General features: G+C 42.0%; 1 protein-coding gene across 1 annotated transcript in view; it reads left to right on the forward strand.

Moving 5' to 3' along the window:
- The window catches only part of IGSF21 (immunoglobin superfamily member 21), a 65,135-nt gene extending 43,694 nt beyond the window's left edge, over positions 1–21,441 (forward strand). The window contains exons 8-10 of the mRNA XM_078781081.1: positions 6,634–6,855; positions 14,804–14,996; positions 21,428–21,441. Of these exons, the coding sequence (XP_078637207.1) occupies positions 6,634–6,855; positions 14,804–14,996; positions 21,428–21,441 (429 nt within the window). The remainder of the gene's footprint in view (positions 1–6,633; positions 6,856–14,803; positions 14,997–21,427) is intronic.
- Positions 21,442–25,738: the final 4,297 nt, after the last annotated feature.

The following is a 25,738-nucleotide window of genomic DNA, read 5'->3' on the forward strand; positions in this document are numbered from 1 at the left end:
ATAACTCACAATTTTCTCTAAAAATAAGTTTAAATTAACAAAAGTATTTGGTCTCCACAATTCTTTATTTCTCTGTTAATATTACAGAACCTTTGTTTTTGATTCAGAGCTTAATATATCCTTTTAAATCAGAAAATAAAAAGAAATGGCATTGACAAAATTATTGACACCCGAGACTTTATATTTGGTAGCACAACATTTGGACAAAACAACTGCAGTCAAGTGCTTCCTATAGCCATGAATGAGCTTCCTCCACCTCTCTACTGGCAGTTTGTCCCACTCTTCTGGTGCAAACTGCTCCTGTTCTTCCAGATTTGAAGAGTGCCTTCTCCCTACTGCTGTTTTCAGATCTCCCCACAGGTGTTCAATGGTATTTAGATCTGGACTCATTCCTGGTCACTTCAGAACAGTCCAACATTTTGTTTTGAACCATTCCTGGGTGCTTTCTGAAGTGTGTTTGGGGTCATTGGCCTGCTCCAAGACCCATGACCCTTGACGGAGACCCAGCTTTCCAACACTGGGTCGAACATTGCGCTCCAAAATGCCTTGGTAATCTCCTGATTTCATGATGCCATGCTCACATTCACGGCACCCAGCGCCAGGGGCAGCGCAGCAACCCCAAAACATCACTGAACCTCCTCCATGTTTGACTGCAGGGAAGATGTTCTTTTCTTCGAAGGCTTCATTTTGTTTTCTGTAAACATAGAGATGATGTGCTTTACAAAAAAGCTCTAATTTTGTCTTATCTGTCCACAGGACATCTTCCCAGAAGGATTTTGGCTTGTTACCTCCATCAACAAAGGAGGATGGAGGTTATGTTTTCACCTGTCTGTCTGTTTGTCCGTTTTTTTGTGAACATGATATCTCAAAATGTTGTGGATGGATTTGGATGAAATTTGGCAGAGAGGTAGCATATGTGACAAGCACAAAATTATTAGATTTTGGTGAAGATCCGGATTCGGATCCAGCTACTAGAATTTTTAAAGTGATTCTTCACTATTGGGAGATAGGGCCAAAAACTATACATACGAGGATATCTCAAAAAGTTATGGATGGATTTGGACGAAACTTGTTGGACAGGTTGTGTCTCTGACAAGGAAGAATTGGTTCAATTTCTTTGAAGATCCGGATCCGGATCCAGCTCGTATAACTTTCTAAGTGATTCTTCACAATTGGGAGATAGGGCCAAAAATGATACAAAGCAGGATATCTCAAAAAGTTGTGGACGGATGATGTTTTTTTTTTTTTTGTATACAGGATCGAGGCTCGTGAAAGAGCTAACATTTATCACACACAAAAAAAATCAAACTGACACACAAAACATTTAATAAGGGTAGAGGTAGACAAGATGGGGAGAGAAGATGAAGCACACAAACACAACATTTGAGAGCAGGGGCATCGGGAGATCTGTGGGAGGGCTTTGGGGGAGGAGGCGTGGGAAGGGGGGGAGGTGTGGGAGAAGTATAAAACACAAGGACACTGCAAGGACTTCCAGGAAGGAAGTTGGTATTTCAAAAAAGTGAATCTGGGGGGAAATTAGCAGGGGTAGAAAAAAATCAAGGTTTTGGATCGGGCAAGATAAGAGATGGTGGTGAACAGCTGTTTTAAAGACCTGGAGGGAGGAGTGGGATTAAAGGGAATGGGGGAGTTTGTTCCAGAGGTGGGAGAAAAGAGGAATGAAGGAGTGAAGGTGAGCAGAGAGTCTTGATTTTGGCAGTTTAACCATAAGAGGGTTGCAGGCAGATCTTGTGCGACCTGTAGGAGTATTTGGGGGACAGAGCACAGATAGAGCTGGGGGAGCAAGGCCGGAGAGGAGTCGGTAGAAGACAGCAAGCCCACCAACCTGCCTGCGGTGAGTAAGTGAAAGGCCCTCGGAGTTAGCTTCATCGCGGGAGATTCCAATGATTCTGAAAGCTTTGGTTTCAACAGAGTGAAGCCGATCTAGGTGTGAGGCAGGAGCACCGGCCCAGAGGGGGGGAACAGTATTCCATTGAGCTGCGGATGAAAGCCTTGTATGTGGTGAGGAGCTCAGGTGTGCCAAGGAAGGACTTCGCACGACGGAGGATGCCCAGTCGGCGACTGGCTTTGGAGGCCAGAATTGAAATGTGGTTTTCCCAGGAAAGATCATGGCAGATCGTGAGACTCAAAAGCATGAGTGACAGAACGTCTTGGAGAGGATTATTCAGAAAGTGGATGGGAGGGTTGTCCAGTCGGTCTTTTCTGAGAGACATAGTGAGAGTGTGAGATTTGTCAGGATTGAAAGACATGTTCCACTTGTTTGACCAGTCTGTGATTTTGTCCAGGTCTGCAGAGAGTGAGGAGGCTGCAGACTGCCGATCTGAGGGATGAGGAATGGAGCAGCAGAGAGTGGAGTCATCAGCAAAGAGATAGAGAGGATTTCCAAGAGATTCAGAGAGATCATTGATGAAGACCAGAAAAAGCACAGGGCCCAGAACACTGCCTTGGGGAACTCCAGCCTGAACAGGAAGGGGAGATGAGAGAAACCCATTCAGGGCCACACGTTGACTACGACTAGAGAGGAAGAATGCAAGCCAAGCGTGGAGATTTCCATGGATACCATAGGAGGAGAGTTTGGTGAGCAGAGCAGGGTGCCAGATCGTATCGAAGGCACATGATATGTCAAGGGAGACAGCTCTAATTTCCTGTTTGGCATTGAGGACCTCCATCCATTGTTGAGACAGCAGAAGCAGCATGGCCAGAGTAGAGTGACCTGGTCTGAAACCAAATTGATGATCAGAGATCAAGCCATTTTAGAAGAGGAAAGATTTGATATCCGAAGCAATGATGGATTCCATGACTTTGCTGATAATTGGGAGAAGGCTGATTGGTCTGTGGTTGCAAGGATATGTTTTTGCACCTTTTTTGTGCAAAGCGGTGATGTTGGCTGATTTCCAAGGTGATGGAAGATGACCTTGAGCAAAAGAGAAAGTGAAGAGAACAGAGAGAGGGAGTGAAAGAGTGGCAGAGCAGGATTTTAGGACCCGTGGGCTGATGCCGTCAGGTCCAGTTGCAGAATCAGAGTCGAGGGTTGACAGAAACTTTTCCACCTTGTCAGGAGGAAAGGACAGAGAGTCCAGGAACAGCTGGGTACGACTGGGTATGGTGGGTACAGAGAGGGATGGGTTTGGGACACAAGTTTTAGAGGCAAACACAGAGATGAGGCATTCAGATTTTTCACGTGCAGTGTCAGCTGTGCAGCCGTTTGAGGTAAGCGAGGTGATGGAGGGGCAACAAACACCGGAAACGGATTTGACCAGACGCCACCAGGATTTGGAAGAGGGAGACAGATAAGAGAGTTCGGTCTTGAGAACGGAGAGATATTGTTTCCTGGCTCTCCTGAGGGTGGACACACACTTGTTTCGGGCTTTGTGAAAGGAAATGAGATTTCCTTTCGTTGGATTTGCTTTCCAGGAGGCGAAGGCAAGTTGTTTCTGGGCAAATGCCTCACCACAAGATTCCGTGTACCATGGACGGGAGGAAGGGTATGACAACTGAAGGCGAGATGGGATAAATCTGTGCATGAGAGAGAGCAATTTACTTTGGAAGAATTCCCAGGATGAGTTGATGTCAGAGGCAGTAGAGATGGGAAACCAGTCCAGATGATTGATGGCTGCTTGAAGACCGTGCCAGTTGGCCTGAGTGAAATGCCAGACTCGTCGACGCTGAGGAGGCTCTCTGAGAATGGTCAGAGTGATGTCCACTTTAACAAGCACATGATCAGATGAGCCGATTGGAGCGTTGAGCCGATTAATGTTGATTAAATGTGATTCTATATTGTGATTTTCTTGTCTACTCTCGGATACAAAACATAAACTGTTCACCTGGTAGAGGTATGCTCTCTACTGAGTGCCGTTCTAGTTCAAGTGTGTTTTAGCAAACCCCATTCCGGCTTTCTTATGTCTCTCTCTCAGCAGTGGGGTCCTCCTGGGTCTCCTACCATAGAACCCCCCTTCATTGAGTTGACGACGGATGGTGTGAGTTGAAACTCACACCATCCGTCGTACCTTGTGTCGATCCGTCGTACCAAATACCATCCATCGTACCAAATACCTTGTGTCTGAAGTCAGCTTGAATCTGTTTTGGCAGTTGATCGAAGTGCTTTCTCCACGATTCGAACAATCCTTTGTTGCAATCTTCGATCAAGTTTTCTCTTGTGGCCACGTCTCGGGAGGTTGGCTACAGTGCCATGGGCCTTAAACTTCTTGCTAACAGAACGTACGGTGGACACAGGAACATCAAGGTCTCTGGAGATGGTCTTGTAGCCTTGAGATTGTCCATGTTTGGATACAATCTTGTGTCTGACCTCCTCAGCCAATTCATGGTTTTCCTTCTTTTCTCCATGCTCATTGCAGTACACACAGTGGCACAAAACAGCAGAATGACTTTTTCTCTATTCAAACTGGTTGAATGAGTGATTTTTATATTGCAGGCACCTGCACCAAAGGTGAGTTCAATTCCAAAGTAAAGGAGAATCACCTGGTTGAAATCTCATTGTTATAACAAAAAATAACCAATTTTTTTTTTTTAATCACAAAGTGCCGAAAAAACCCCGAGAATACATTCTAAAAGGTGACAATAATAGAATACCTTCTAAAAGGTGACAGTAATATTGTCCGGGCCATTTTAGGATTTCTGTGTTGGATAAGCTAAGATTTTGTAGTTTCTCCAGCTTTTTTTGATTTGTTCCACTGCAAATCAAAGACATACACATGTGGATACCAAACGATTTTTTTTATTTCAACAATTCTCTGGAAGAAATGGTGCATTATTTGAAAAAAGTGCAAGGGTGCCAATATTTTTGGCCACAACTGTAGGTAGATAGCTGAGGTATGGATGGGTGATTGTATACCTGTGTCAGGATTGCGATATCTGCGAGAGGGTCTTGTCAAAAGTTGAATGCGCTGTTTGTGTTTCATTCCTCACCTTACAGATAGTGTTCACACCTCTCCTATAAAAATCAACCCCCAGGAAAGGGCAAAAGATAAAATAAAATAATAATCTATATATAATGGAGCAAGTGTTTGTGATTATGTATGTATGTATGTATGTTTATTGTATATGTATGTATATGTATGTTTGTATGTAGGTCCGCTCTTCACCCATTGGTTGGACAGCTGACTTGATGCCATGCACAATTGTAACCTGAAATACTTAACCGAAGGTACCCAGAGGTCCTCAAAGACCCCCCCTCCCAACTCTCTGAGGACCGAAAAGACCGAGAAGACCCCGAGGACCCAAAAAGACCAAGGACCCAAAAGACACCAAGGACCAGAAATACCCCCAAAAGACCCCGAGGACCCAGAGGAACCAAAAGACCCCAAAGTATAAAAGACTGAAAAGACCAAATGGACCCCAAAGACCCAAAATACCCCAAAATTCCCAACAGCCACAAAAGACTGAAAATTTTCCAAAGACCCTCAACGACACCAAAGACCCAAGAGAACCAAAAGACCCTGAAGACCCCAAAAGACTCTGAGGACCCAAAATACTCCAAAGACCCTAAAGACCAAAAATACCCCGAAGACTGAAAAGACACCAAAGACCAAAAAGACCCCGAAGACTGAAAAGACCCTGAAGACCCTCAAGACCCAAAATACTGAAAAGATCCTGAATACCTAAAAGAGCCTAAAAGGGGAACCCAAACGAAAAAAAATATTCCGAAAAACCATTGGCAATCTTTAATCATGGTCTAATTTGAAGGGATTTTTTTTTTTTTTTGGCCATTCACAAAGTGCCGAAAAAACCCCTAGAATACCTTGTAATATAATTGTACCTTTTATATGTGTTATTGTACCACATCCTGATGCTGTGTGAACTGTGCTTCCCCGCTAATGGACCTCTGGTAGCTTGTAACTGTTGCTGCGTTTTTGCCTGAGGAAGAACTGCTGAAATCTATCTATCTGGGTTCTTGTTCTTCCCAACATTTTTGTTGTTTTCACATTTCTTTCTACTTTTTCATATCTCTCTTTATTCATTCTAATTCTTGCTTCTTCTTTATTTCTCTCTTTCTTTACCTGTCTGTCTTAGGAGAAGTGAATTATTGCAGGAATATTTCTGGAAGGCTCACTTGGCTGCGCCTGGATGCAGTATTTGGTTTTCCGTTTCACTACCAGAGAGACAATTATCAAAGTAACACTCTATGGGATTTGAACCTGGAATCGCAGTTTCATGATCTATGTGCACACGGAAAGACCAAACAGACCAATGAAACATGTCAGAAACCTTTGTTGGAGTAGTTCTTCATTCTTAGGTTTGATGAAACCATTCCTCAACTAAATTTTTCCAATTGGTTTAAAATTCATTTCGAAAGGTGAAAAGCAGCCTTTTTTGGCCATTACTTGAATACTGCACGTATTAATCACAGTATTTCAATCAAGATTGGTGACTTACTCATAATGGGTATCAAGCCCTTTCCCAAAGCCCGATTTTAATGAGTCATCCTCAGGTCAAAATTACTTGATATGTTTTGATCTTGGATGGCCACGTTCAGTAGAGTTGAGATACGTACAGAGCGTTAGACCTATTCTCTAGGAATGGATCTATAGTCCTTAGAATGAGACTAAATTAAAACACTTTTGTCTATAAACTAAATGTCCTTTCTCTATTTCCTAGCTGCCTCCAGGTCTGTCACATCCTTTACCGGTCGCACCAGGCTACTCGTTAAGGCGGGCAGCTGTTCCGGGCCGGGACGGCTCTGTGGAAGTCCGATTGCGGCTCAGCTGGGTATTTGACCTCCGGTCAGATGACAAAGCGCTTTTCTCCTGTGAGATACAACATCCTGCGCTATCAATGCCCATGAGGATCGAGCGGACTCTTGGTGAGTCGGCAGTCTTGGTGTGATGACCAAAAGTGCTGCAGGCTGGTCTAGTTCTACATTGTTTCACTGCTGGTTTGTTGTGCATAATGTGTCAATATGTGATAATTGGCCCATCAATGTTGAACATACAACCATATTGTAACAGTTGTCGGACCGTTCCAGTTGCCTGGTTAGAATCCGGCAACTCGCATCAAAGCGATCACTTTGAGACCTCCCTGCCTGGTCTGCATCTGACGACCACATTGCCGTGCAGAATGGAAATCGCAAAGCAGCTCAGTGCTGCACCAATAGGCATCACGTGCCTGGATCTAATCTTAGGCCGAGCAACCTAAGTCACATGATGCAATCCTACTAGAGGCATGAAGACCATGATCAATTATTTCCCTTAATGTGTCTTTATAGAACCACCACATGAAGCAGCCACCACAGACAGAATTCCAGTGACCCACAAGGAATGACCCAACATCAAATTTTGAGTTTTTACCCCTGCGACCTCAAGTCCCCATCCCCTGTGGCAGGAACCGGAGGTGAAATCCCAAAAAATCATTACATATGTCATACGTCTCCCAATGTTGATTGCAAATGCAAAGTTTCATGAAAAATTGTTTTAAAATGTGCCCGTAATAGCATTTTTTGGTATTTGACCTTGCCCCAGGGGTGGAGCCAAAAATGACTGCTTTTGCACCTTTGTGCCATGTGGTGATTATAACTACCAAGTTTGGTGAATTTCTGCACCACCATTTAGGAGGAGATAGCATGACGGACAGGCAGACAGATGGAGCTGATTACAATATCCCCCTTCCCCTCCCCCGGTTTGTTTTTTTTAAAGCGTGGGGGATAATAATGGCACAAGGGAAGGAATTTAAAATGAGCAAGCAACAGTAATCAACAATGAAACCAACCCCTTAATCCACTAACTGAATACGCGTCCACAAACAAACGAATGAACAAACTTATGGGATCCTTAATTATTCATACATTAAGGCCTCATGCATGCACGATAGCGAGACAGAGGGGAGTTAATAAGACAGAAAGAGATGGTCGGGCAAGCCCAGTGAATTCCATGGACAAGAAGATCTTGCCTGCTCCAGACAGGAACTACTCAGAAGGAGAGGAAGAGAGGCGTGACTGGGAATGTGTAAGGCATGGATTCACTTGTGGGAGCTCCGTCACAGCGCAGCTTCCAGGTCGGCATCTCCGAAGTTCTCCTCGCACTTCCTTCTTGCCTTCACCTTGTATGAGCTCAGCCACGCATGTCACTGATGACGCACCATGCCATACCCCTATCACTCACCATTGGCCGTATGTTCGGATCAATGGGCAGAGCAACACCCCCATGACCTCTCGCAGCCACAGCCCAGCTCGGTCAGGATTCCCCGCCTAGACTAGTGCTCCAAGGCCTTCCCAAATCGCAAAAAGAGACATTTATGACAGATAACAGAGGTGAGAAGAGTTAAAATGGAGCCAAATGGGTTGATAATTTTAGATACACACAATAGAGAAGGTTTACTTCGTCAAACTATTACAAAAGCAACGCATCTTAATATCACTTTTAATTACTTTTTACTTTATGATTATGTTGAGACACCCGGGAAATAACTGTGCTATACAAAGCGTCTTTAACCCATGAGGAATCATTTCCATAACAATACGATTGGCTTGAACAAAATACAAACATTTATTATTTATAACTGTTTACCTTTGCACAGTCCATTCATTTGAGATGATCACTTTTGTTGGATGCCAGCAGGAATACTTCGCTTCAATATCGTTCATCCAAATGCATAACCCACACTTTACATGAGCCTTATATGATATTAATAATATTCATTCTACCTTGTCATGAAAATGTAACCAATTTCTAAACATCCTGTATGAAGTACATCCCACTTGTATGAAGACATATTTACATGATATTTACATATTTATTTACATTATTTATTTACATATTTACATATTTACATGAAGACATCCCACATATTTACATGTCAGTATTTCCTTTTTCTCTCAACCCTTCCCATATCCTCATAGCAGCACCACAATCCCTGCACATATTAACCGAGCCACACCGCCCCCTGGAGGGTCAGCCAATCACCTTGATTGTTGAAGAGTCACACGTGGTATGGTCAGAAAGGGATTGTGTACTGAGTCCCTGGGACTCGTCTTTTAAATATCCACCTTTTTCTTCACCTGTATTTCTGCTCTTTAGATGGACTATCACTCAAATTCATTCATATATTATAAATGTATATATATTCATATATTATATATATATATATATATAATATATATGTTCAATTCATATATTGTGTATATATATATATATATATATATATATATATATATATATATATATATATATATATATATATATATATATATATATATATATATATATATACATATATATATATATACATATATAGATATATATATATATATATATATATATATATATATATATATATATATATATATATATATATATATATATATATATATATATATATATATATATATATATATACAGTCACGTGAAAAAGTAAGTACACCCCATGCAAAGTTTTGACATTTTCAACATATTTCAACATACAGCTATTTGATCTTCATCTATCTATAATTCCAGTAATCTCTGTCTGTACGTTTGTACGTTTGTACGTTTGTACGTTTGTCTGTGACCGCTGTTTCTCGACAACCACGGGTCCGATATACTTTTAACTTGCCAGGTATATTGCTGGGGACCCGAGGATGTGCCTTTTCAAGGTTTCATATTAATCGGACAATTACTTACCGAGCTATGTCCAAAAAACGATTCAACCAATCAGAGAGCAGCGAACGATCGCGTGTGCCGAACGTGGCGGGCACACTCTGCCTCGGATGGCACATTTGAGAGCGTATTCATTTATTTCACGTTTGCAAACTATGTTGGCGTTAAACTATGTTTTACAACTAATAAAAACGAATTTGCGATTCATTCGCTTTCCTGCGCGTTTGTTCACGCGATGGCGATTTCTTTACCAAACTCCGGAAGCCGTTCGCTTTGGACCAAACCATTGCATGTAAATAGAGGGGGGGGATTGTCACCACTCGCAAGCCGTTCGCTTTGGACCAAACCATTTCATGTAAATAGAGGGGGGGGATATAATTTTAGATATAGATATAGTACGGGCATGCCCTAGTTTCAACAATATTGACAGATAAAGGTGATGTAATATAACAAATATCATGAAACATTTACATTTTGTAGTCCATTGTATAATTTAAATAAACATGAATGCAAATTTTGCATGTGGAAAAAGTAAGTACACCCCAACATTTATCACCACTTCAAATACCTAAAATTAGAATCAGGTGCACCAGCTCAGGTGCAAATGATTAGAACATCGATGGAGAGGACCTTGAAGGAACCTGTCTTATTTAAACCTCAGACATTTGGTGTGGTTTGCTCTTTGTTGTTGAAGTGTGCGGCATCACCATGCCTAGATCAAAAGAGCTCTCTGAGGCCTTCAGAAAGAAGGTTATAGATGCCTACGAGTCTGGGAAGGGATTTAAAAAGATCTCCAAACAATTTGAAATCAATCATTCGACTGTCCGGAAGATCATCTACAAGTGGAGAAGATTCCCAACAACTGCCAACTTGTTCAGGCCAGGCCGCCCCAGCAAGTTCAGCCCGAGAGCAGACCGCAAAATGCTGAAAGAAGTCTCGAAGAACCCCAGAATGTCATCACGGGACCTACAGGTAGTTCTTGCCACTGTTGATGTCAAAGTGCACGAGTCTACCATGAGAAAGAGGCTGCACAAATTTGATCTACATGGGAGGTGTGCCAGGAGGAAACCTTTGCCGTCCAGAAAGAAGATCAGGGCAAGACTAAAGTTTGCCAATGAACACCGAGGCAAAGACCAGCACTTCTGGAACAATGTGCTTTGGACAGATGAGTCAAAGGTAGAGCTATTTGGCCACAGTAGCAGAAGACATGTTTGGCGAAAACCAAAGACAGCATTTGACCACAAGAACCTGATACCAACTGTAAAGCATGGTGGTGGATATATTATTGTTTGGGGCAGCTTTGCTGCATCAGGGCCTGGGCAGCTCACCATCATAGAATCCACTATGAATTCTTCATTGTACCAGAGGAGTATAATGTGAGGCCATCTGTCGGAAAATTGAAGCTCAACCGAAGGTGGACCTTGCAACATGACAATGACCCTAAACATACCAGTAAATCCACCAAGGAATGGCTGAAAAGAAAGAAATGGAGGGTTCTAGAATGGCCAAGTCAAAACCCGGATCTAAATCCCATCGAGATGTTGTGGGGGGATTTGAAACGAGCTGTGCATGCAAGAAACCCCTCAAACATCACACAGATGAAAGAATTCTGCATGGAGGAGTGGGAAAAAATTTCTCCCAGTCGATGTCAGAGACTGGTAGACAGTTATAATAAACTCCTACTTGAGGTTGTTTCTTCCAAAGGGGGCAATACCACCTCTTCGAGCCAAGGGTGTACTTACTTTTTCTACATGCGAAATTTGCATTTATGTTTATTTAAATTATACAATGGACTACAAAATGTAAATGTTTCATGATATTTGTTATATTATATCACCTTTATCTATATAATAATAGCGTAAGGACTCGACTTTGTTATCCCTTTTACGCCGCACCCAGTGACCCGATGCCCACAGCACTAATGGATTTACGTTCTACGAACCGCGCTCTTTGTTTATCACGTACAGCCATACTCGAAAAATCTGAATTAGCCGACGTTGGGGCCCAAAAGCATCCGATTAACTGCCGATACGACGCCATCTTACGACGCCATCGTATGGGCGTCTGCTGGGCGAAGGCGAAGCAAGCTGTCCGCTGATTGGACAGGCGAAGGCGAAAGCAAGCCGTCCACTGAGTGGACAATCCAGAGCATGCATTTTTGCCGGTGTCGGCGATCGTTGTTCATATACGCACTCTTCATTCTCATCTTTCTTCCTAACTCTTACTCGGACAAGCAAATCCCCCATGCCATCCATAATGGTACACTCTATCCATACACCACATCCTCCCTTCCGTGGATGTTCCACGGGTTTCGGCTAGTCTATCAATATTGTTGAAATGAAGATCAAATAGCTATATGTTGAAATAATTTTTAAAAGTCAAAACTTTACGTAACTTACTTTTTACTTACTTTTTACTTTTTACTTTTTACTTTTACTTTTTTACATGGTGTACTTACTTTTTCACGTGACTGTATATATATATATATATATATATATATATATATATATATATATATATATATATGGCCTTCTCCATCGCTGCTCCCACCCTCTGGAACTCACTACTTCACACCATCAGAGACTCCTCCTCACTCACCACATTCAAAACATCACTCAAGACCCACCTGTTCAACACTGCATTCAACATTTAACCCACAGCATTTAACCCCTCACTATCTCTTCTCCTTCTCCTTCCTCTTGCTTTGATTATTTACCTGTTGATTTTTGTCTTTTTGCACTTGTTTTTTGTACTCTGTCAAAGCGTCTTTGGGCTTCTTGAAAAGCGCTATATAAAATAAATGTATTATTATTATTATTATTATTATTATATACGATCTACGAACCGCGATCTACGAACCGCGTATAGATAAAGGTGATATAATATAACAAATATCATGAAACATTTACATTTTGTAGTCCATTGTATAATTTAAATCAACATTATTATTATTATTATATATATATGTTTGTTTCATATGTTTGTTCCTGTCCTCATTTATCTCCACATTTTTCTGTACTTACATATCTGACTATCTGGGTGGCTGTTCGGGGCCTGTTTCATTGTTCCCTTGAAATCTGTACTCTGACATCCTTCCAGTCCCTTAAGTTATCAAAGCGAGGTGCGTAAAGCAAGGTGCGCAAAGCGAGGTGCGTAAAGCACCCCTCCCTTTATATAGGATAGTTTCTCTGCATGCAGCTATTACATGGGGACTGAAAATACGTTTCTTGGCTTCTACTGGACGAAATCGCCTGCAAATTTCAGAAGTAAATGCTTTGTACTTCGAGGTAATATGTTCCAAATTTCAGCAACGTCCGTTTATGCATTCTTTAGTTATATTTAGAAAACCCTCAAAATCACGTTGGTGTCTGTCCGTCCATCCGCCCAAAATGTGTTCGCGCTCATATCTCAAGGACTATACATTGAAACTAGCTGAGACTTGGAATATACATCGGCCAATAGGTCTAGTTAATGGCTTTCGAAACAAATTCCACCTATGTGCTATCGTTTTTGCTTTAAAATTAAATATATATAAAAATATATACACACTTTATAACTCTTCAAAATGTTATTACGCAACTCTAATGTGCTGGCCCAGTGGCCTAATGGATAAAGCATCAGACTCCTAAGCTGGGGATTGTGGGTTCAAATCCTGTCTGGGTTGAATATTTTGGTCTGGGTTGAATATTTTTTTTCCCCTTTGTTTTTCAAGTCTTTTATACCTTCTTGAATAATGATCAAACAAGAAGACGTCATGCGGAGCACGATACTTGCAAAATCGGCCCCCCAACCCCAAGAAAAAAATTCCATTGATACAGGAAATTGTCCATTTCATCAAGATTAAAATTGACAATCTTGATCAAAGCTCGGGTCAACAGGAAGAAAAGTGACGATTTTTCAGATTAAAAATGCTGATTTTGTAAGGTTGACCTTGAGGTGACCTTTTGACCTCAAAAAGTTAGTTTCCCTATTTAGTGACTCAATGTGCAAATGCTGTTCAATTTTCAAGTCAATCGGATGAAAGTTGAGGATTTAAAAAACTTGGCCTATGTTGACCTGTTGGCCAATGTTGACCTCAAAAATAGTTGGTGGTTGAATTCAGTGACCAGATATGTAAAGCCTCTTAGAATTTCAAGTCAATCAAATGAAAATTGGTGATTTTAGAAATTTGGCCTATGTTGACCTTTTGGCCTAGGTTGACCTCAAATATACTTGGTGGTTGTATTCATTGACCAGAAATGCAAGTCATCTTCAAATTTCAAGTCAATTGGATGAAAATTGAGGATTTTAGAAATTTGGCCTATGTTGACCTTTTGGCCTATGTTGACCTCAAAAATACTTGGTGGTTGAATTCAGTGACCAGATATGCAAGTCCTCTTCAAATTTCAAGTCAATTGGATGAAAATTGAGGATTTTAGAAATTTAGCAAAGTTGGTGACCTTTGGCTTATGTTGACCTTTTGACCTTTTGACCCCAAAACAATTGGCTTCTTGCGTTTGACCAACTCTTCTATGTGGTGAAGTTTCGTGAAGATCGGTTGAAAATTGTGACCTGTAGGCCGGTGACAAACAAACAAACAGACAGACAGACCGACAGACAGACAGAACCACAAACGCAACCGACCAATATACTTGAAATATCTTCGATTTTGCAAGCAATAAGGGGCATTAAAAAAATCTCGTGTGCATGCTGGACTCCCCTTGTGTTCTGAGGAGGAACCAAGTAATGCTCTAGAAAAGTTCATACGAAGGGGTGCCCTACATCTGGCAAATAAAATACATTTACTTCTTCATGCAGCGGTATGAATGAAATTGGTGCCCCTTTATATGAACTTTCTAGAGCATTACTGTCCATTCTTTTCTATACTTTACCACATGGCACATATACCCTTGTATAAAGGGGCCTTTTCTATACTTTACCACATGGCACATATACCCTTGTATAAAGGGGCCTTTTCTATACTTTACCACATGGCACATATACCCTTGTATAAAGGGGCCTTTTCTATGCCCCGTGCATTTTACCCAAGAATGTCTGTATTCCCTTTGTTGCACTTGAGAGTGCGCTTCTTCTTGATTCGTCAGTCCACACCAATATTATGCCATTGTGTCTGTATTACTTTTCATTCATTATTTTGTTGATTAGTGATAGTGAGCTCCAACCTTTAATCTGATCATGTGTACCTCTGTGTGCTCCAGTTGGGTGCTTTTCCAGAGCCTATATTTACGTGGACTCGGGTGGGCGGCCTATTGCCCGGTGGCGGCACACAGCACGTAGGCCGCTCCCTGGACCTTCCCACCACGCTTCACTCTCTCAATGGCTCCCTGTTTCGCTGTGTTGCACAGAACCAGCTCGGAAGTGCGGAAGCTCACCTTCGACTTACAATATACGGTGTGCTGTACCTTTCTCAAACCTCTCATGTCCTGTCTGACATACCATATCTATACAGTATACACTCTCATTCATTTTCCTCCATTCTTGTAAACACATTCTGCCGCATGAAATAGAATTTCTCGTGTGCCATTCATATATATATATATATAAAAGGGCAAAAGTAGGGATGTTGCTCCAAAAAGTATGGAAACAAGGTAGAGATGGTCACAAGAAATGATGTGAAACCATCCCTTCACCATTCTTTGAATAATGGTTGTCTGTTTGATTAATTGGCTCTTTGCATTTTTTTGGAATCTACAGACTTGGCATTTAATATGGAATATATTTTTTTTCTTGACTTGGGTTTACTTTCTGAACTCAGTATATCAATCTGGTGAGTTTCTTTTGCCCTTCGGTGATGTCTTTGTTGAAAGAACCATGTCACTGATTGTCTTTCGCAGCAAGAAGTCAATAACAGGATTATATCACAGGTGGCATGACAAAATGTAAGGACAGGTACATTTGACGATTGGCTTCACAATCGGGTATACAAGGGTTGTTGCGTTCTGTATTAGTGGAAAACAACTGCTGCACGTCTACAAAAGTTATTGCCGCTTCCTCTGGAGATGGTCCGTCAACTTGACAATGCTGTTTGTCATGGAGTGGTGGCTTTACGAAATTCTGGCATGAAACAGCGTGCTATTGCTCGGCAGTATGGCATCACTCAAGGTCAGGTGTCAAAGATTCTGAAACAAAATGCTCAGAGGGGTATCCCTACTCCAATACCGAGGCCAGGACGTCCACGCAAAACCACAAGGAGAGATGATCGCCAGCTGCACCGGTTAGTCTGCAACGCCGTACCAAGTCAGCTAATCGGCTTCGGGCTGAGTGGCAGCAACTGACAAATGTGCCTGTATCCAGAAGGCTAGTCAACCAACGACTGGTTCAAGCAGGCTATCGTGCCAGGCGTCCCCTGAGAAGGCCACGCTTGACCAGACAACACAGCCAACGCCGATTGCAGTGGGCCAGAGAGCATCGTCAATGGCAGCCAGGACACTGGTATCATGTGACCTTCAGTGACGAGTCTAGATTTCTGGTCTATCGTCAAGATGGCCGCGTCCGAGTGCGCAGACAAGTGCTGGAAGCCCACAACGAAGATTGTATAGTGCCAGGAGTCCAAGCTGGAGGTGGTGGGGTGACCGTTTGGGCTGCTTTTCATGCAGGGGGTAAAACTGACCTGGTTATTCGGAATGGAAACCTGAACCAGTTCAAGTACAGGGTCAATCTGTAAGAAACATTGCTTCCATTTGCTCGTGCAGCCTTTCGAGGAAACTTTGATTTCCAAGATGACAATGCACGGCCTCATCGTGCTCGTATGATCCAACACTTTCTTGCTGACTGTGGTGTAGAGCATATGGAGTGACCTGACATGTCCCCGGATATGAATCCGATAGAGAACTTGTGGGCAGAATTAACGCGTCAAATCGACAACTTGGACCAGCAGCCGACCTCTGTGCGTGAATTGCAGCAGGCTATTGTCACTGCATGGCAAGCGATTCCTGTCCAAACCTTGGTAAATCTCGTGAACAGCATGCCTCGATGTGTACGTGCTCTCCTGAATGCTCGTGGGGGTTACATGAAGTACTGAACTGTAATTTTACTGTCCGTAATCCCAGTCGTAATTTAGCTTTTGTTTTTGTTGAAAAAAAATTTGGCTAATGTGCAAAATAAAGAGATACTTCTGGAAAACGTACAGAGGTTTAACACAGTACTGTCTGTGAATTGAGTTCGATATCAGTTTACATCACTTTCAAGGATCAATTTATTTGTTTCGAAATGTCAAATGTGGTTTTGGTTTCTTTTAAAGGTCACATTAACAAAATCTAGAATAATTTCAACATAATTCCAAAGAACTTTTGGTTCTAAGTCATCTTGAAAAGTAAGTTCACCCCCACAAAAAAAATATTCCACATTAAATGCCAAGTCTGTATATAGATGTTCTACTTCTGATTTACAAATGTTGTCGTACAAACTTTGTAGAGGTGCTCACAAGGTAATGGTACTGTACATACCTTATGAACGAATTAACATTCTAAATAGTACGTACTTTATAGAAATAAGTACATGCGTGGGTTGTTGCTGTTACCGACTTCCTGATAATTTTCCACCGTTAACCACACCCATATAGGTCTGATTGTCCCAAGGGTAAATGTGTCCAGTGGCCCTGCCCCCATCAGGCTGATTGACAGCCGTAGTCCCGCCCACACCTCCATTGTTGTCACAGGACAAATCTGCGATGGCCCTGTAGCCAAATATCTTCCTTAGGGCATACTCTAACTGTGTGCCAACTCTCGTACTTGTATCATCAAAGTCACAATTCTCCAAAATATTTCACCTATCTGCCGTACTATTTGCTCTACTGCTCTACCACATTATTACCCTTGCCAGAGGAGATGGTATTGCAATTGAGTCCGTCTGTCTGTTTGTTTTTCTGTCTGTTTGTCCGCACATAATAAATATGATTTTATCTGCAACCGTTGGTCCGATTGACAGGAAACTTTCACCATGGGTGCATCTCCTCTGGTAGAATTTTTTTAATGATAATTATGATGTCATAGGTCACGTGGTACAGCCGCCATCTTGGGAAAACCGAAAAAATTTGCACCTCCATATCTCCGAAAGCACTGCATATAAAAAATTGAGACGGCTCATTGTAAGGAACTCTCCATGGGGAATAACATATGTTAATGATGATGTCATAGGTGCCTACATTATGATGTCACAATTCGCCAAATACAAAACTTAATCTGATGAAGATGAAATTTCTTCAGCCTCATCTTGGGATAAATTTGTGGAGAAAAAAAAATAATGATGATGTCATCGGTCACATCGGAGTGTCATCGGAGTGTCTGCAATCTCTGATTGCTCTTTCTTGTTGTAACATGCGTTCGGTCAACATCATAATAAAAAATTTGCCATTTTTAATCAGATCGATGTTTAAAAAAAATAACGCCTCCATGGCCGATTGAGCGGCCAACCCCTGCTCTGCGGGGAAAAAATTGCCTCTAAAGGTGGTTTTCTTCTGGCCGATTGAGCAACCCCTCAATATCCGTTAACCAGAAATGTCTCAAAGCCTGACGATCCTTCTACACAAGTTAAAATCTCACTAAAGCATTGCAACTTGTCCCCTTTTCATTTTCCACAATTTTTAGAATAAAGCTGATGCTTCATCCAACATTACACAGTCATTTATAACAAAAAATTGTTTCGTATCAAATCATCGGCTAACACGGGTTAACATCGAACTGCACCAACACACCACCTAACAGACACTTTGTTTTTTTTATTATTTACAGGATCTAAGGCTTGTAGTGGTGTGTGTATGTGACACATATACACATACACACACACGGACATAGACACGAATACACAAGACATACCACAGGACTTTTACATGAGACAAACACAGACCCTGAACTTGGGGACGGTTCCATCATGAGGTTCACCATACGTCTGGTTTTTTTCCCCAGACATGTCCTCCTTTTCAGTCTTTAAATATACGTCAGGTCGGGTTTTTTTAATATGTACCTAAAAATGTGCGGGATTTTGTCATTTAAAATTTGGGATTCTTTTTTACTTTATTTAAAAGGTTAAACCATTTTTGTACATTTTTTTTACGGTGATAAAATGCATTTTTGAAATGTTTGGACAAGGACAGTTTGGTACAAGTCTGTACTACTCCGCCTTGTCATAATGGACATGTTCGAACATCAATACTCACGTGTCCACTTCCTCTTCCTGTCCAACCTCGCAGTGAGAGAGTTCACAGTAATCCTAGCCATCACCCCCTCCCCTTCCTCCCCCCCACCCCCATCAACGTAACATAATTGGTAAGAAATGTAAAGTCTGACAGACTTAAAAGAACGACTAACAAAAAAGTGGAATTATTAAAAAGTTAGAATTATCCAGATTCAGGAAGGCAGATAGACACTCATTGCATGGGTAAATAATTACCAGACACAATACTCACTCGACTTTCGTAATGTCATAATATGTCTCAGGATGTGCAGAATGTGCAGTAAACCCTAGCAACAAGGTTCATCGGGGCAGCTGAATGTATATCATGCGTGCCATTTAAGGATTGCAACGTAAAATGGCTCATAAAGCTTCAAAAAGAAAAAAAAAAAACACTTGGAAACGGGCCTGTGAGAAAGGGTGTGCCTCTGCACACCGAAAGATTGGTAGAACTTTCTGAACTCACCCAATAAGTTGATAACTTGTAGCCCGTATTGCAAAAACTCCCGAAAATGTTGGCCTGTGCAAGGCCGGTGGACAGGCGCGTTCTACCCGGTCAGTGAGGGAACTTTGAACCTTGCAGGATTACCACGTGTGAACATGGCAGGCTTGGTCATTTATTTAACGGGGTCTACAATCAGAAAGCCAATGCATCATTACCAACATTCAGGCCGACTTCCCAAAGGGAGTCGATGTATCTGGTTGAGTTGCTTCTTAACACCGATGGGAAGGTCATATTTTGGCCTTGTTAATACACAGGTTATGGGAGTGGGAATTGTATAGGCTGTGAGTGTAGTGTACATTTTACATTGATTCCTGGGCCAGATGAGAAATTATACTAGATTTTTGCATCTATTGGTAAAAGGAGATATGTCAGTTTGTGTGTGTATGTGTGTTATACAGTCGTGGCCAAAAATATTGGAACCCTTGCACTTTTTTCAAATAATACACCACTTCTTCCAGAAAATTGTTGAAATTAAAAAATATTTTGGTATCCACATATGTATTTCCTTCGTTTGCAGTGGAACAAAACAAAAAAGGTGAAAAAATTACTAAATCCTCGTTTATTCCACACAGAAATCCTAAAAAGGCCCGGACAATATTATTGGCACATTTTAGACGTTGTAAGAAATAATTAGATTTCAAGCAGATGATTCTCCTTTAGTTTGGAATTGAACTCACCTAATGTGAGTTGCAGGTGCCTCCAATATAAAAATCATTCATTCAACCAGTTTGAATAGAGAAAATGAGTCATTCTGCTGTATTGTGTCACTGTGTGTATGGCATTGAGCATGGAGAAAAGAAAGAAAACCATGAATTGGCTGAGGAGGTCAGACAAAAGATTATAGCCAAGCATGGACAATCTCAAGACTACAGGTCCATCTCCAGAGACCTTGATGTTCCTGTGTCCACCTTACGCAATGTTATCACGAAGTTTAAGGCCCATGGCACTGCAGCCAGCCTCCCTGAACGTGGATGCAAGTGAAAACTTGATCGAAGATTGCAGCGAATGATTGTTCAAATTGTGGAGAAAGCACCTCAATCAACTGCCAAACAGATTCAAGCTGACCTTCAGACACAAGGTACGACAGTTTCAACTCGCACCATCCATTGCCAACTCAATGAAAGGGGGTTCTATGGTCGGAGACCCAGGCTGAGAAAGAGACATAAGAAAGCCCGACTGGAGTTTTCCAAAAACACACCTGAAGATACCAAAGTCCTTCTGGGAGAATGCCCTGTGGACAGATGGGACCAAATTAGAGCTTTATGTAAAGCACATCATCTCTATGTTTACAGAAAACAAAATGAAGCCTTCAAAGAAAAGAACACTTTCCCTACAGTCAAACATGGAGGAGGTTCAGTGATGTTTTGGGGTTTCTGTGCTGCCTCTGGCACTGGGTGCCTTGAATGTGTACATGGTGTCATGAAATCAGGAGATTACTAAGGCATTGTGGAACGCAATGTTCAACCCAGTGTCAGATAGCTGGGTCTCCGTCGAAGGTCATGGGTCTTGGAGCAGGACAATGACCCCAAACACACTTCAAATATCACCCAGGAATGGTTCAAGACAAAACCCTGGACTGTTCTGAAGTGGTCAGCAATGAGTCCAGATCTAAATCCCATTTAACACCTGTGGGGAGATCTGAAAACAGCAGTTGGGCGAAGGCACTCTTCAAATCTGGGAGAACTGGAGCAGTTTGCACATGAAGAGTGGGCCCAACTACCAGTAGAGGGGTGTAGGAAGCTCATTCATGGCTATAGGAAGCGCTTGACTGCAGTTATTTTGTCCAAATGCTGTGCTACCAAATATTAAGTCTCGGGTGTCAATAATTTTGTCAATGCCATTTCTTTTTATTTTTGGATTTAAAAGGATATATTGAGTTCTGAATCAAAAACAATGGTTCTGTAATATTAACAGTGACATAAAGAATTGTGGAGACCAAATAGTTTTGTCAATTTCAAATAAAAAATTATTTTTAGAGAAAATTGTGAGTTATTTGAAAAATAGGCAAGGGTGCCAATATTTTTGGCCACGACCATATATCCACTGCCTCTGCTAGATTGTATTAACAGGAAATGTTACAAATTCGACCCCTCTCATCCATGGATATTTCTTGTATTCCTATATTCTTGTGAATCCAATTTGTATTTAGCAACAGAGCAATGATGATTAACCATCTCGAAATAGCCACTCTTTCTTCTAAATGCTGAAAATTAAGTTTAAACGACGATTTTAATTGCGCATTTCTTGCCAGCAACGGCAGGTTAAAAAGTGCCCAGCGAGCTGAAACGAGTCTCTGAAAACACACACAGTCCAGGTGCAAAGAGACTCGCTTAGCATTCGTGCGTCATTTCGAAAGGCAGGTATTCAATGTTAGGAGATGCAAGGTGTATTCCTCTGGCAGGATCATAATATAAATAGGGAGTACATCATGCAGAGGGTAGTGTTGGAGCACGTTAGCAAAGATCGAGGGGTGGTTGCAGATGCAGAGCTTAATAAGTCACTGCAGTGCCAAGCAGTAATGGGAAAAGCTAATAGGATTTTAAATTGTATTCACAGGAGAACAGTTTATAGATCGGAGGAGCTGGTGTTAACCCTGTGCTGGAATTTAGTGAGGCCTTATCTCGATTATCTTCGTCAGTTTTGGTCTTCGTATTTGAGGAGCTGGTGTTAACCCTGTGCTGGAATTTAGTGAGGCCTTACCTCGATTATCCTGATCAGTTTTGGCCTTCATATTTGAAGAATGATGTATCGCTGCCATTGAACGGGGTTATCTTTGAGCTACCAGCCTGGTTCTAAGTATAGGTATAGGTAGACTAAGCTATGAGGAATGACTGAAGGAGATTGGACTTTTACTTTTGAAAGAAGGCAATTACAAAAATATCTCATTGAAATGTTTAAGATGATTATTTAAGACATCGATGAGATAGATGCAGAAAAGGTTGGACAACAGGATGAGGAAGCATAAATTGGAAATGTAGTTGGCTATGTACCAAGAAACAAGGGGAATGGAGGTGTATGGGAACATCAGCAGACATGGAAGGTAAAGTGGAATTTAATTGGGTGTTGTGCGTTTGGGCATCGTGTGCATGTTGTGCCGTCTCAGTATCTTGAGATATCGATTCTCATTGTTGCTGATGTCATGAGGCTCATTTAATGTCGTTTCACTACCCCCTGAAGAATAAGAAGAACAAATCCCCAGATGTTGTGTGTTGTCAATGTCCTTTGTTTGATGTAGCCACTACTTCCCTCACATTTCACATTGAGTGAATGGCCCAGTGGATTACATCTGTGGTGGGCTTGGTATGTGGATTTGATGTTGCGGTGCGGAGGGACATCTCGCACAGGCATGATGGGCCTATTGGCTTATTCCTGGGTCGAGTTATCCTTGTATTATTTCTGCACTCCAACAATAATGTTGTTTGAATGGTTTGGATGGCCTAATGTTATGAGCATCCAAAGGGTACAAGTTCAGACTGCATGTCCTATATGTTAACTTGATCTGTTCTGTTATAATGTCTCTGTCTGTGCTATTATGTACGTGCATCCTTTTATGGGTTTTTGCAAATGCATCAAAGAATGAAAAAAAAAAAATCAGGAATCAATATGATTCAGTTACTCTGCATATTTAATCCCTCTATCAACATTTCAAAGAGTCATTTCAAAGAGCAACTCTGAGTCAGCTGAAACGCGTGCTTGGAACAAACCAATTTGTCCACCCGTAGACATATGTACACATGTTGTACCTGCAAAATGGTGAGAAAATTAATAAACACGACTACTCTTACAAGGAGATTCAATACAGGAGGAGGCCATTAAGCCGAGCTATCAAAGCTGGTGGAATGGTTGCCAAGTGGTATGACTTGGCCTTGGTCGGGTTAGAACCACCGACCTCCCAGAGAACCCAGACATAAACACTAAGGCTGGTTTATCCTGAAATTCTGAACCCTTCTCATCTTCCTCTTCATAGTTTTATTTTTTCCTTTCCTACCATCGTTCACACTGACCTCTTTTCCCCCCAGACAAACTCTCTATAGTTCAGCGAATTATTATTAAGCTGAATAGATAAAGTTCACCCATAATAATGAAATATTCATCGTCAGGGCCTAATCAGATTTTTAAAAAATAATTAAATAAACATAGATATTGCTATTATTGTAACTAGCAACGGTACCCGCCCTACGGGCGGGGCTTCAATTGGGAGGCCCAAATGAAATGGTAAAATATCAGTAAGAATAATGCGTAAGAATAAGAATATATGATAGTGTAAGAATAATGTTTAATGATCATTAAATGAATGAATGAATGTTATGAATAATGTTGTTGCGGTTTTAGAACCCACACTTGTATATAAACTCTTGAAAAATATCTCATCATTAAAAGGTTAAAGGCAGCACCCCTAGTGAGGTTGACAAGCAACACGTAGGACACCATAGAATTCCAGTTATTTAATTATTATGTGTTTTAGATAAGGCCGTGTTTCCAATAGTTGAATCTGCGTTGCATCAATTAAATATGAGTAGGTCCCAATTCCGTTAATTTTGCGACCTCCCTCTCCAAGCGACGCGATTACGTGCCCCTACATTCGGTGCCTCATAGCTCGCTCAAACGCCGCCATAAGACACGTGGTTAGGCCCGAGAAAGGGGGCGGAACGGCAAGAAGAAGGTGTGGCCATGTCATCCAGTCATCAAAGGCGTGGCCGGTAAGCCCTCACCAGCCAACCAGGGCTGAGGTAACATCGCTGGTAGGCGTGGCTTTGTGGAGCACAGAGCGATCTTTGCTCACATTATATTGTGTTTTAGATAAGGCCGTGTTTCCAATAGTTGAATCTGCGTTGCATCAATTAAATAAGAGTAGGTCCCAATTCCGTTAATTTTGCGAATGCAAAGCCCTTTCACAGGACATATTCGGCGGCGCTCAGGCGAGAGGACTTACGCGGAGTTGAAGGCACGTGCATTACCGAGAAGACTGGTCCAGGAGCGCACATTTGCGAAGGAGAGATACGGCAGCGCTCGCATTGCGAAAGACTTATACGGCAGCGCTCCCATTGAAAGAACAATTGGAAGAAGGGCGCGCTTGTTAAGAGAACCTTGGAGAGGGTGCGTTTGGCACTAGCGTGCACTTATTACATACGCTGCGGGACACCAGCCTTTCCCCCATTATATAAACTGTCCGCTCGCGTTCAACCATATGCGGAGCTGCCTGCCGGGTTTCGCCCACTGGACTGGAGTCGACTGGAGACTGGACCCTCTACCTGACCATCCACCAGCTAGAATCCCCGTGTGAGTGTGTATGCTTGTCTGGGTTCCTAAGTTAAAACTGCAATAAGACTGCCCTGTGTTCTGCTTCTTCCTCTTCCTTTCCTGTACATCCTTTCGTTTCCTCTTCTTTCTGTATATTTGTAATAAACCCATCTTTGTTCTTCCTACCTTCTGGTTTCCTCTCCATCTGATCGCATCCGTCCTTTCTTTCATTGGGTAAGCGTGGCACGATTGGAAACCGCTTAGAATCGGGTCTAGTCATTTGTTAATAGCTCGGTCTGTTAACCGCTCTGCATTTTCCATCGTATCCGTGGTTCGAGCGGGAGTTATTCCCTCGTTTCCGGCCGGCGTTGGTACTTAGGTAGTAGGAGAGAGGCCTAGAGAGGCCTAGTAGCCTCTTACAGCCCCTAGGCCTAACAAACCCTACCTAACGCCATGCTGGGAAGGACGTTATAGCCCCCAGGACTCGGGTCGGCCAGATAAGAAGACAAGGGGATTAACCCCCCCCCCCCCCCCCCAGCTTGATAAGAGGAGCGCCGACCCCCAAGATCCGTAACAATGCCATGGCGTCACGTTGGCAGCAGTGACAATATAAAAATGTTTGCCAAAAACTTCAAAGAGGGAAAAGGAACTTTTATCAGCAATGTCGTCTATCCTGAAGTTCTAAGCTGAAGAAGAGGTACAAAATCATTCCATTTTTTTCCCGAAAGAAACGTGTACAGTTGATATGATTTGAAACACAATGGAATAATATTTACCGATATGAACAGTGATGTGGTTTTTTTTAATTGGAAATAAAAATACTGTTTAGATTTTTATGATTTGCGTGTGATATTTAACGGATGTTTAGATAAATCGCGCCTCCAAATTGAAGCCCCACCCTTAGGGCGGGTACCGTTGCTCCTCATATATAATGGCGATACAACAATTTTTACCGCTTTGCTTTGAAGAATGGGAATGAAGGGGGAGGAGCGTGTTAATATGTCTGGTTGAAGGCTTTGGCTGGTGAAAAGGTTTGAAGCCAGATTTTAATCTTACAGCCGCCATATTGGTGCTCACCGTCACTGCGATGCGAAGTGAAAGATGCCTCAGAGCTGTCACATTCACAATCGCTATGTCTATGTACCCCCGATACGTGTTTCCTTCATTGTAAAAACTACCAAATCAACAGTTAAAAGGATTTTGAGCCGATGGGTGTTAC

Source organism: Myxine glutinosa, chromosome 6 (assembly GCF_964187855.1).
Source record: "Myxine glutinosa chromosome 6, kmMyxGlut1.1, whole genome shotgun sequence".
In the NCBI taxonomy this organism is placed as follows: Eukaryota; Metazoa; Chordata; class Myxini; order Myxiniformes; family Myxinidae; genus Myxine; species Myxine glutinosa.